Consider the following 13,498-nt stretch of genomic DNA (forward strand, 5'->3'; position numbering starts at 1 on the left):
AAAAAAAAAAAAAAACCCGTACACAAAGGTTCATAGCATTTTTCAAGGTAGCCAAAAATAAAAGAAGAAGAAGAATAGAAACAAGCCAAGTGTCTGAGAATTCCTTGATGGTCCAGTGGTTAGGACTTCTTGCTTTCACTGCAGGGGCCTGGGTTCGATCTCTGGTCAGGAACTAAGATCCTACATGCAGCACGGCATGGCCAAAAAAAAAAGTCTGACATTTATCAAGTGGTTAGCTCTGGGCCGAGCAATGTGTTAGCTCTTTACACCAATGATTGCCTTCATACTCCTAAGATCACTGTGAGAACGAAAAAGACTTTCATGACTTCATTTTACAGATGAGTAGACTGAGGTCAGAGAGGTTAAGTCAGTCACACAGCAACATGGTGAACAGACATCATAGGCCTGATATTTGAGGTCCACCAGATCTGCCCTTGCCCTACCCCCAGTTTCACCTCCCACTCCTGCTCTTTCCTCCCCCTAAGCCACAACTCTGCCCTACTGACCTGATTTCTGTTTCTTTTACCCACACATTCTTTTCAGCCTCCACACTTTTGCATGTGTTGATTCAATCCCTCTGCCCAGTTGTTCTTTTCCTAGTCTGTGAAATTAATGTCTAAGTGTGAAGGGGAAGAGAGAGAGAGAGAGAGAGAGAGAGAGAGAGAGAGAGAGAGAGAGAGAGAGGAGGATCTGACTGCAAGTTTCCAAACGTCACTTGGAAGTGAGGGGATGCAGGGAGGAGGGCACCAAGAGGGCTGCTTGGTGGGAAAGATCAGGGCCTGCCTCCTCTGCCTTCTGAGCACTTGGTCTGCCAACCATGTCTACAGCTTTTGGAGCCCTTGGCCTGGGTTTAACCCAAGCTGTATCTGGGGACATCTGTGCAGGAAGGTGAGGTCAGATTTTCCCCTGGGCAGTTCACCAGGCCTGGAGTGAGCAGGGGAGAAAAGTATGGCTCTGCCCAATTTCTGCCCAGCACCTGGGGACAAGGTGACTCCCCCCTTAACCAATCCCCTCACCCTCCCAACTCAAAGTCTCTTCTCGGAGCCTTTTAGAATTTTTTTTTTTTTTTTTTTTTTGCGCTACGTGGGCGTCTCACTGCTGTGGCCTCTCCCGTTGCGGAGCACAGGCTCAAGACGCGCAGGCTCAGCGGCCATGACTCACGGGCCCAGCCGCTCTGGGGCATGTGGGATCCTCCCGGACCGGGGCACGAACCCGCGTCCCTTGAATCGGCAGGCGGACTCTCAACCACTGCGCCACCAGGGAAGCCCTAGAATTTTAAATAAATACATTAATACAATAGTATTATTTAGTCGTAAAAAGAAATGAAGTCCTGCTGCCTGCTACAATGTGGAAGAACCTCAAAACATTATGTTAAGTGAAAGAAGTCTGGTGCAAAAGGCCACATATTGTATGATTCCATTTATATGAAGTATCCAGAATAGAGAAATCCATAGAGACAGAGTGCAGATTAGTGGTTGCCTCGGACTGGGGGATGGGGATGGAGAACAACTGTTTAATGGGTGTGGGGTTTCCTTTTGGGGTGATGAAAATGTTTTGAAACTAGATAGAGGTGGTGGTTGAATACCATTGTGAATGTCCTCAATGCTACTGAATTGTTCCTTTAAGAGGATTAATTTCATGTTATGTGACTACACCTCCATTTTTTTTTTGGCCCGCAGTACAGCCTGCAGGATCTCAGTTCCCTAAGCAGAGATTGAACCCAGGCCAACTGCGGTGAAAACAGTTCAAGCCCTGATCCAGGAAGATGCCACATGCCTCAGAGCAACTAAACCCATGCGCCACAACTACTGAGCCTGCGCTCTAGAGCCCACGAGCCACAACTACTGAGCCCACGTGCCACAACTACAGAAGCCCACGCACCTAGAGCCCGTGCTCTGTGACAAGAGAAGCCACCACAATGAAGAGTAGCCCCCACTGGCCGCGACTAGAGAAAGCCCCCACACAGCAATGAAGACCCAACGCAGCCAAAAATAAATAAATACATTTATTTATTTTTTTAAGAAAAGGGCTTCCCTGGTGGTACAGTGGTTGAGAATCCGCCTGCCGATGCAGGGGACACGGGTTCGTGCCCCGGTCCGGGAAGATCCCACGTGCCGCGGAGCGGCTGGGCCCATGAGCCATGGCCGCTGAGCCTGCGCGTCCGGAACCTGTGCTCCGCAACGGGAGAGGCTACGGCAGTGAGAGGCCCACGTACCGCAAAAAAAAAAAAAAAAAAAAAAGAAAGAAAGCTCTAAGTCTTAACCACTAGACCACCAGGGAACTCCCTCAATTAAAGAAGTACAGTAAGCTAGGCCTTTGCTCGTGCTGACTCCTCTTCCAGGAACACCCTTCCCTCTGCCTTCATGTTATTCTGACCTCAGCTCACTTCACCTCCACAAAGAAGACTCGCCTGCTCTTGGATCTAAAATGGTCCCCATTCTGGGAATTCCCTGGCGGTCCAGTGCACACTTTCACTGCCAAGGCGCAGGTTCAATCCCTGGTTGGGGCCCACAAGCTGCGCGGCCAAAAAAAAAAAACAAAAATTCCCCATTCTCTCCCGTAACACAACATTATATTTTATTTGTTTATAGCACATGTCACTATGCGGAATTCTCTTAATCACTTGTGTATGATTTTTTTTTGTGCCCCACAAAAATGTGAGCCTCTTATGTGCAGAGGACCATGGTGTTCCCATTTTCAGATGAGGAAATGGAGGCTCAGGGAAGTTTAGAAACTGAAAGTCACCCTGCCACCTGTGTCCTCTAAAATCCATGCTCCTGGCACTGCAGCCAGGGATTTCGAGCTCAGATACTGTGAGAGGCCAGGCTGGCAATAGAAATGTACAAAGCCTCCTGGCGGCGTGGCCTGGGAGCATATGTCTTCTAGAGGACCTCTCAGGCTTTTTACCTTTTTTTATTTTTATTTTTTATTTTTTATTTTTTTGCGGTATGCGGGCCCCTCACTGTTGTGGCCTCTCCCGTTGCGGAGCACAGGCTCCGGACGCACAGGCTCAGCGGCCATGGCTCACGGGCTTAGTTGCTCCGCGGCATGTGGGATCTTCCCGGACCAGGGCACGAACCCGTGTCTCCTGCATCGGCAGGCGGATTCTCAACCACTGCGCCACCAGGGAAGCCCTTTACCTTTTTTTAAAAAAATTTAATTTAATTTATTTTTTTGGCTGTGTTGGGTCTTCGTTGCTGCCTGCACGCTTTCTCTAGCTGCAGAGAGCAGGGGGCTACTCTTCATTGTGGTGCGTGGGCTTCTCATTACGGTGACTTCTCTTGTTGCAGAGCACGGGCTCTAAGCACGCGGGCTTCAGTAGTTGTGGCGCACGGGCTTAGTTGTTCCGCAGCATGTGGGACCTTCCTGGACCAGGGAACAAACCCGTGTGCCCTGCATTGGCAGGAGGATTCTTAACCACTGTGCCACCAGGGAAGTCCCTAATTTTTATTTTACATTGGAGTATAGTTGATTTACAATGTGGTGTTAGTTTCAGGTGTACAGCAAAGTGAATCAGTAATACATATACATATATCTACTCTTTTTCAGATTCTTTTCCCATATAGGCTATTACAGAATATTGAGTAGAGTTCCCTGTGCTATACAGTAGGCCCTTGTTGATTATCTATTTTATATAAAGTAGTGTGTGTAGGTTAATCCCAACCTCCTAGTTTATCTTTCTCCCCCTTTTTTTGATTAATAAACTATTTTTTAGAGCAGTTTTAGGTTCACAGCAAATTGAGCAGCAAGTACAGAGATTTCCCATATACTCTCCGTGCCCAACTCCCAACCTCTCCCACTATGGACACCCCACACCACAGTAGTGTATTTAGTACCACTGATGGACCTACATGAACACATCATCATCACCCAAAGTCCATAGGTCCATAGTGGCTCCCCCGCCCCACCCCGTCTCCCCAGCACTGCGAGACTGCGAGGCATGCCAGGATCTTATTTCCCGGACCAGGGATCGAAACTGTGCCCCCTGCAGCGGAAGCACGGTCTTAACCACTGGACCGCGCGGAGTCCCGAAAGTCCATAGATTTTTTGCATTGAGGTTCACTCTCTGTGTTACACATTCTATGGGTTTGGACAAATGGATAATGACATGTATCTACCATTACTGTATCCTATAGAATAGTTTCACTGCCCTAAAAATCGCTTGTGCTCTGCCTACTCAGCCCTCCCTCCCCCATAATCCCTGCCGACCACTGGTCTTTTTACTGTCCCCATAGTTTTGCCTTTTCCAGAATGTCACATGGTTGGAACTATACATCATGTAGCCTTTTCCCATTGGCTTCTTTCACTTAGGAATATGCATTGAAGTTTCCTTCCTGTCCTTTCACGGCTTGAGAGCTCATCTCTTTTTGATCTGACTAATAGTCCTTGTCTGGATGTACCAGTTTATTTATCCATTCACCTACGGAAGGGCATCTTGGTTGCTTCCAAGTTTTGACAAGTATGGATAAAGTTGCTAGTAACATCCACGTGCAGGTTTTTGTGTGGACAATACTCTATTCTTCAGCAGCAAGTCTCGAAGTCCAGCTCCTTTCCTCAAGGAGGGGGGAACTTAGCTCTCCCCCTCAGAGGGAGTTTCCAAGAATTTTTGGACAAAGATTAAGACCACCTAGGTGATTAATAAATATTTGGGAGGAGAAACTTTGAGGCTATGCGAATGTCGTCTTTCTCCTTAAAGTTTTACCCATTAATCAGTGGATTCTACCTGCAACAATTATCACAGTGGTATTCTACCAGTGATTTTCTATTTTCATCATTCATTATACTTTAAAAAAAAATTTTTGGCTGCATCATGCAGCTTGTGGGATCTTAGTTCCCTGACCAGGGATCGAACTCGTTCCCCCTGCAGTAGAAGTGCAGAGTCCTAACCACTGGACTGCCAGGAAATTCCCTCATTATACTTTTATTAATTGGAATTCTTCTGTCAGGAAGATTTGTTCCTTCTCCCTCATTTTAAAATAGGTTCAATCATGTATTTAAATCGGTACGGATTTGTGGACATTTATTTTATTCTTTGGGCTATAATCCAGTTCTAGCGCTATTTAGTTTGTTCAAATTGTTCCAGCTTTGGCCAGTGGGAGTTCTTTCAGACTGGCTCTGGTGTCTTTTTGGCATTTTTTTTTTTTTTAAAGCACTCTGTCTAGAAGATGCTCCAGTGTCCTTGTGCAGTTTCTCTGCCCCAGCTCTAGAAGTGGTCATTTCTCCAAGAAGCCCTGGTTCCTCATACTGGAAAATGGTATTTAGAAACCAAGATCTGGGTTCTGAGTGTACTCATTGCTACTGGGGTGTCACTGCTCTGAGCCCTTGGCAGACAGAGCTGGGAAATGTGTGTGTACTAACCCGTGTGTACACTCACATCCGTATTTACTTTTATATCTAACTGTTAAACACTTCATAATGATAACCCCATCTGGCACCACACTGCTTATTTGTAACTTAATCCTCCAACAGCAGGAAAACTGGTTGTCAGAATCTACAACATATGTACTTATTTGTTCAGTGCTAGTACATAGCAGTTCCAAAATTAACCTGTATCCCTGTGAGAAACAAATATACCGACCAGACTAGTGTTTCTGTACAGTTAAGACAGATGTTTGAATGGGAAATCTTTGAGCCAAGCAAACAAATCTTGAGGCTGTGAGCCCGAGTTGGCCCTTCGACCTCCAGTTTGAGACAACCCCCCCCATCCCCCCCCCCACCCCGCCGAAACCATGAATGCTCTGGTCTCCGGCTGTGGGAAAGTTGCCAGTTCGCACCTCCCTGCAGCCACATTCATGCCTCAGGACTGCTCAGAGGGAGATGGGGGCGGGGGGAAATGGGAAGTCCTGCTGCAGGCCTCTGCCTCTGGATGGGTTGGAGGTGTGAGGGTACCGTGGGAGGCATTTTGCCCTTTCAGAGACGAGGATACAGCTCAGGGAGAGTGGGCACAGATTGGGTGGGGCGGCCCCTATGGGTGAGGGCCCTGGCAGCAGAACCTGCCAGGCAGGTGTGCCTGCCCAGGCATGCATCAGGCAGCGGGCTGCGGCAGGAGCGCCGAGGCCAGGGGTGCCCTTCCCCTGGGAAAGAGACCAGGCATGGCTGGGGGGCAGGGGGTGGGGGCAGGTTGGGGTGGTAGTGGTGCCTGGGGTTGATGGGGCCTGAGCTGAACCCCTTCCTGATTCCTCCCCTGGGATACAGTGGTGACAGTAGCACCTGAGCTAACATTTACTGAACTCACAGCTCCGTTCCACTCCTTCCTCCTCAACAGCATCCCTCAGAGTGGGAACTGTCATTATCCATTTTACAAAAGAGGCCACCAAGGCTCAGAGTGGCTGTCACTTGCCCAGAGTCCTAGATTACAAAGCAGCTGAGCCCAGCTCCACACTCCAAGCTCTTAAGTTTACTCAGTGACTGGGCAGAGAGACAGAGAGGGTCCCTGGCTTCCTGGAGCTGGGAGTCTTAGGGCAGAGACCCACAGTATGCCAGATGGATAAGTAAATATTCAAGGTAATCTGAGATGGTGCCAACTGTCATGTGAGCTTGGGGAGGAGGGGGATCAGCGGGGAAGTCCTCTCTGAGGAGGTGACCGCCTGGAAGGGCTGGAGGAAGGATGTTCCAGGCAGGCTGATCCCCAAGTGCCAAGGTCTTGAAGTGTGTGAGGAACAGTGGGGAAGTCAGTGGGGCTGGAAGGGAGTATGACAGAAGAATAGCAGAGATGTAAGGAGGAAAGACTGTGCAAGGCCTTGTGGGTTTTGAAGGCCTTGTCCTTAGGGTTTGGGCTTTAACTCTGAGCCACATGTGGAGCCATGGGAGGGTCTGGAGCAGGAGAGGGCTGTGATCTTATGGGATCTTGTGTACGAGGTGGCATGAGTTGGGGGTGCTGGGCCTGAGACCCGTGGCAGGAAGAGCCCCCCTCCACCCTGCGGGGCCCGTGGGAGGTGAGATTGCCGCCTGGGAGGTGAGAAGCAGCCACTTTCCCACCCTGGGGTGTGGCTTCCCCTTTGCAGAATGGGGTCATTTATGGAGCACATGTGTGCCAGGCATGGCCCCACCACGTCTGGGGAATCTTCAGGGCTCATCCCAGCGGGCTTGGTCGCGGGAGGCTATGGAGCTCTGGCACTCAAACCTTAAGGCGCCCCCCCCCCCCCACCGTTCGCGGGGCCCACTGGCTGTGCTGTCCCTGTGCGTGACCTGTCGGAGCAGGTGGGAGTGGTTGTATTTGGAGCCACGGATTCCCTAAGAGGCTACAGGGGGATGCGATCGGGCCTGGGTGTCCCACGTGGTCCCTCCCCTGGGGTCACCCCTCCGATCCATCCCTAACCTCTGGCTCATGGTCCCTGGGACACCCTCACCCTACCCATGACCGGGAGAGCCTGAGGCGGCCGGTGCAAAGGGCACAGTCCTGGTGAAGGTCGTGGCAGGCAGGCCCAGCCCCCCTTCCCGGCTGTGGCCTCTGGTAGGAGGGAGCTTCCCAGCCTGGAGGCTCCTGGGAACTGGGGGCGCGGGCTGCGGAGGTCTGGGGGAGACGTGGGAGAGGCACAAACAGAGAAAGACGGAGAAGCGACTGAGAGAGACACGCCCAGAGACGGGGAGAAACAGAGACGGAGAGACCCTGAGAGAACAGAAGAGAGACACACAGAGAGAAAGTGAGGGAGACAGTCATTCATTCATTCATTCACTCACTCAGCGGCTGCTTCCTGGGCACAGGCTGTGTCCAGGCCGTGCCCACGACAGAAAGCAAATTCCTACCCCTGTGGGGCTGACTGGTGGGGACACAGTCCGGAAACATGACAACCGAGTAAATCACGTTGTCGGGAGTGATAAGGGTGAGAGAGACGGGGTAGGGGAAGCCGGAGAAGCACGGGGACTTACGAGCCAGATTCTCCTTATCTGGGGAGGAAAAGGTTCCCACCAGAATCCTGACCGCGCCCGCCCCTCCCCCACTCGCCCCAGGCCGGGGGTGGGAGCGGGAAAATGGGGTGGGGCCTGAGCCCGGAGGCCGACGGGACCTATCTGCTGGGGGGAGGGGATTGAGGCTACCGCTGCCGAAGACCCCTCCTAACCCCGGGTTGCCGGGGCCCCTCCGCCGGCGGGACGTCCTTGGGGTGCAGCCCAGGAGGTTCAGTTGGAAGGTAGGTGGAATATAGGGAGGGACCAGTGCCCAGAGGACAGAGAGGACCCCTTTACTTCGGTGGGGGTGGGGTGGGCGGGGGGAGAGGCTGAAGAACCCTCCCCTTCTCATGTCTCCGGGTCCTCCCACCGCGACGGAGCGTCCCTGGGAGGGCGGCCCAAGCCCGGAGGGGGTAGCTGAGGGCTCGCCTGTGCCAGTCGCCACCAGGGCGCCTTCCGGTGCCGCGGCGGGTGGCACAGGCTGGCAGACACGGGCTGGGAGCCCGGGCCCCAAGGGGAGGGGGGCAACTGCTTGCGAGCCCGCCCCCTCGCCTGTCAGCTCCAGCCCCGCCCCCCGAACAGAGGCAGCTCACTCAGCTCCAGGCCGCTCGACTGCTGAGCGCACACCACCTGGGCGCAGGGGTGAGTGTACGGCACCGGGTCCTTTCGCGCGCAGGGCTCGGCCCGGCCCAGAGGGTGTAGCCCTTGTCACTATCCTTGTCCCCTTGGGTCAAGATGGGTACACTATCCTTGTACCCATCCGAGGAACCGAGGGTTCCTCGGCCTTTCCCGAAGGCCTCTCGGGAGGGGAAAATCGGCGACTTCGGGACTGGATGCGGGACCCGGGATGGGGAGGTGGGGGGGGCGCCCGGAATCCTCTGGCCTCGCTCCCTCCCAGCCACGCCACTGCAAGTTTCACTACCTCACTCCTGCCTCCAGGCAAGACGAGGCGAGGCGGGCGGTGCACAGGGTGTGAGCCTCTGTGCAGTGTCCCCAGCGGAGCGAATGTAACCTGTATCTGCGTGTATTTGATGCCCCCGTCCCCCCAGCGTGGCTGAGTCCGTGACTCCCTGTGAGTCTGTATTTGCGCCTGGTTCCCTGTGTGCAGCTGAAGCTGTCTGGGATGCATTTGTTTCTGCCATGTCCAACTAAGTCCGTTCCCCTCCCTAGGCCTTGGTTTTCTCATCTGTTAAGTGGGACTCCCGTGATTGTGTAACTGTTTCTGCGTGGATGTGTTTGTGTGGGAGCGTGAAAACCTTTGTGCCTGCTTCTATGCGAGGTACTTTGTTTGAGCCTCAGCTTCCTCGTCTGTAAATTGGGGACGAGGGGATTATAGCGTGCAGTCACAGGTGGGAGGTATTATTATACTTTAAGGACATATATACCCTTCTGCAAGAGTCTGTGAGATGTAGATCCTGTCTGCTGCCCTCAGGCTCTGCCTCTGCAAAATGCGTGGATAGGCTCAGCTTTCCCCCTGGGGTTTCGTGGCAGATGAAGGGGGGTTCCGCAGGAAAAAGCCCTGTGTGCAGCGAGGTGTGCAGATTGTGGGGCTCTGGGTTCCAGTTTGGGTGTGGGTGGAGTTTGTGAAATTGTGGCCTGTGAGACTAGGCATAAGATCCCGTCTGCGTGTGGCGGAATTTGTATGTCTTTGCCTGTGTCTCTCTGTCCATGTGTGGATGTGCATTCGTGTTTCCCTGATGGGGTGTAACTGCGCATTTTGCCCTAGTTTGTGACTATCTGTGCACATGTCCTTGTCGGTGTGTCACTGTATTTGTGTGTCCCTTTCTGTGTGTGGCTATTTCTGTCTGTTTATGATTAATATGCCTCTGGACATCCTTGCTTGTGTGTGAATTATTAGTGTACCTTTCCTGTGGGACCTGTGTTACCCTGTCCCCTTGTGATGTGTGTGTCTTTGTGTTGGCCTGTCTCCATGGACAGGCCCCTGCCATCCCAAACTCCCTCTGGGACCCGGACTGCGTGTGGGATAGGGGGTTAGGGCCCCCTTCGCAGGTGAGGCCCCGCCCGTGCCCGCCTCGGCAGGCCGCGGGGATGGTGCGCGCCAGGCCTGATATTGCACCCAACCTCTCTGCAGTCTTGGGGCGGGCAGCCCATGGAGCCGGGGCTGCTGCGGCCAGCGCCAGTGAGCGAGGTTATCGTCCTGCATTACAACTACACCGGGAAGCTCCGCGGTGCGCGCTACCAGCCCGGCGCGGGGCTGCGCGCCGACGCCGTCGTGTGCCTGGCCGTGTGCGCGCTCATCGTACTCGAGAACTTAGCCGTGCTGATCGTGCTCGGACGCCACCCGCGCTTCCATGCGCCCATGTTCCTGCTCCTGGGTAGCCTCACGCTGTCCGACCTGCTGGCGGGCGCCGCCTATGCAGCCAACATCCTGCTGTCGGGGCCTCTCACGCTGCGCCTGTCTCCCGCGCTCTGGTTCGCTCGTGAGGGTGGCGTCTTCGTGGCGCTCGCCGCGTCCGTGCTGAGCCTCTTGGCCATCGCGCTCGAGCGCCTCCTCACCATGGAGCGCCGGGGACCCGCTCCTGCCGCCCGTCGGGGGCGCACGCTGGGGCTGGCGGCCGCGGTCTGGGGCGTGTCGCTGCTCCTCGGGCTACTGCCCGCGCTCGGCTGGAATTGTCTCGGCCGTCTGGACGCCTGCTCCACGGTCCTGCCGCTCTACTCCAAGGCCTACGTGCTCTTCTGCGTGCTCGCCTTTGTTGGCATCCTGGCTGCCATCTGCGCACTCTACGTGCGCATCTACTGCCAAGTGCGCTCCAAAGCGCGGCGCCTAGGGGCCCGCCCCGGGGCTGCAGAGGGCGCCTCGACCCGCGCACGCCGCACGCCGCGCTCGTTGGCGCTGTTGCGCACGCTCAGCGTGGTGCTCCTGGCCTTCGTGGCTTGTTGGGGACCACTCTTCCTGCTGCTCTTGCTGGACGTGGCGTGCCCGGCGCGCGCCTGCCCTGTGCTCCTGCAGGCGGACCCCTTCCTGGGCCTGGCCATGGCCAATTCGCTTCTGAACCCCATCATCTACACGTTCACCAACCGCGACATGCGCCAAGCGCTCCTGCGCCTCCTCTGCTGCGGCCGCCGCTGGTGCAGCCTAGGCCCGGGTGCCTCCCAGCCGTCGGGGAGCCCCCCTGGGGCTTCGGGCGGCCTGCAGCGCTGGCTGCCTCCTGGTCTGGATGTCAGCTCCAGCCACTCCGAGCGCTCGTCACCCCAGCGGGACGGGCTGGACACGAGCGTCTCGACAGGCAGCCCTGGCGCGCTCACAGCCGCCTGGACCCTGGTACCCCCTCCAGCCGCAGACTGACGCCCTTTGCTCCGCCATTGGCCTTCCTAAGAGCTCTTTCGCAGACTTTCTTGCTAAATAAAGGAATTTATAGGAAAAGCAGCTGAAGATGGTGGAGGCAGAAAAGACGCAGGAGAATGTATTTTATTGACGCTAAACCCCACGGCAATGAACAAAATAGACAAAAATCCCTTCCCTTGTGTAATTGATGTTCTGGTGGCGGACACAGACAATAACGGAATGAAGAGGTATGGAGATAATTCCAGTGACAATACAGTGATGCGATGGTGGTCAGGGGATGCCTCTCTGCAGAGATGGTGACATGTGACGTGAGATGGACTGTCCTGGGCACTTCTAAAGGAAGATCATTTCAGGATGGGGCTTCAAAGGCCCTGAGCCTAGAATATGCCTGTGTGTTCTCTGTAAAGCACATATGTCAATGTGGCTGGACTGGAGGATGGAGGGGGAGAGTGGGAGGAAACAAAAGCAGGGAAATAAGGGGACAGATGGGGCAGGGACTTATGAGCCCAGGGGAGGACTTTCTTTTGCTCTGAGTGAAGTGGGATTCATGGAGGGTTCTAGGCAGAGGAGGGACTTAATCTGGCTCACGAGTTTACAGAGGCCTCTGGTCTCTGTGGAGGGTGAAGCTAGGAGAACAAGGTGGTGGTGACTGCACTGGCCTAGGGGAGTGATGAGAAGGAATCAGACCCTGTGGATCCTCCATGGATTTGGGAGGTATTGGACAGAATTCCAGAGGAAATTGGGTGTGGGGGAGTAAGGAGTCAAGGACAGCTCTTCACTCTAGAAGAGAGACCAAAGACAGGGCACCCTAAAATTTGACTCTAGGAGACTCAGCCAATTCCTATCTGAAACAAAATTTCTTTGAATGTGGTGTTAGATCCTTCATAAAGAATAAAAATACAATCGAATAATAAAAGTGATTACAGTTTATTGTGCCTGGATAGTCGCCCCATAGTGCTAGGCCCAGGACAGGCCTTTTTCTCACCCTTACTGCAACCTTTCAAGGTAGCTTTCCTCACCCCCATTTGACAGATGAGGAAACGCCAAGAACAAAGTACCTTGTCCCAGTGTCTGAGCCAGGATACAAGACCAGGTGGTCAGGGTCCGAGGAGGCGCAGGCTTGATGTCTGGCCCCTCTGGAGGGGTCTGTTAAGGCCAAGCATACACTCCCTCCTTCAAGGGCCTGCATTTTCGGCCAGGGGCGATCCTAGGGCCCCGTTTGTGCCCATAAAAGGCTCCAGGAGGGGAGGCCGCGTCTCCCAGCTGTCCCTGGCCCCCAGGTGTCCCCAGGCGTATTCCTAACCTCAGTGCGGAGGGGCTGGCGGGAGAGGGGCGAGGTGGGTGTGGGGAAAGGACTGGGGGCTTCGGGCTCAGATTGGGGCTTCGGGCTCAGATTGAGGCACGCCACCTGCCGGGAAACAGCGGAACTGCAGACAGCCGTAAAGATCGCGGTGTGTTTTGGGGCGGTGTGGGGGGCGGCCTGACCCCTGCAGACCGTACGCACGGGGAAACAACCTACTTCCTGGAACACAAACACACTCAAACCTGGGGTCGCATCCCAGGGCACTTAGAGAACTGGACCCAATCTCCCACCTGGCCTGGTTCCCCTATCCCCAGGCTCCTGTTACCTTCCGGGGCAACCTGAGACACCCCACCCCATTGTTCAGTTGTGTGATGGTGTGATGGCAGACGAGTTATTCACTTGTTCACATCTTACAAAATTCAGAAAGCACCAGTTCCTCCTCCTGGATGCATACACTATTGGGAAACTTCCAGAGCTATTCTGTGGATAAATGAGCTGAAATGTAAATACATCTTCTCTCGTTTTACACTTTAGCACTGCTCTCCACCTTGCTTTGATCACTTAATAATATATCTTGGAAATTGTTGCACATCTAGATTTTGTACTGTATTAATTGGCTCTGGCTGCCATAACACATACCATAGTCTAGGTGGCTTAAACAGCCAAAATTTATTTCTCACAGTTCTGGAGGCTGGAAGTCCAAGAACAAGGTGTCAGCATGGTTGGGTTCTGGTGAGAGCTCTCTTCCTGGCTTGTAGACAGCTGCCTTCTGGCTGTGTCCTCACATGGTGGAGAAAGAGAGCAAGCTCTCTGGTGTCTCCTCTGATAAGGGCACTCATGCCATCATGAGGGCCCCACCCTCATGTCCTCATCTAAACCTAATTACCTTCCTAAATCCCCATCTCCAAATACCATCACCTTGGGGGTTAGGGCTTCAAAATATGATGGTGGGGGGGCACAATTCAGTCCATAGTACTTTTTTTTTTCCACATTAAAAAAAA

General features: G+C 53.8%; 1 protein-coding gene across 1 annotated transcript; it reads left to right on the plus strand.

Moving 5' to 3' along the window:
- The first annotated feature begins 8,330 nt into the window (after positions 1 to 8,330).
- Positions 8,331 to 12,122, plus strand: S1PR5 (sphingosine-1-phosphate receptor 5). The gene is made up of 2 exons (XM_059062012.2): positions 8,331 to 8,529; positions 9,980 to 12,122. Exon 2 carries the CDS (start codon positions 9,998 to 10,000, stop codon positions 11,192 to 11,194), a length of 1,197 nt encoding a protein of 398 aa, XP_058917995.2. The 5' UTR covers positions 8,331 to 8,529; positions 9,980 to 9,997; the 3' UTR covers positions 11,195 to 12,122.
- The last annotated feature ends 1,376 nt before the right edge of the window (positions 12,123 to 13,498 follow it).

Source organism: Kogia breviceps, chromosome 4 (assembly GCF_026419965.1).
Source record: "Kogia breviceps isolate mKogBre1 chromosome 4, mKogBre1 haplotype 1, whole genome shotgun sequence".
Taxonomy (NCBI): domain Eukaryota; kingdom Metazoa; phylum Chordata; class Mammalia; order Artiodactyla; family Physeteridae; genus Kogia; species Kogia breviceps.

Coding starts and splice junctions, on each gene's coding strand:
- S1PR5 (XM_059062012.2), top strand. CDS start 9,998: ATGGAGCCGGGGCTGCTGCGGCCAGCGCCAGTGAGCGAGGTTATCGTC.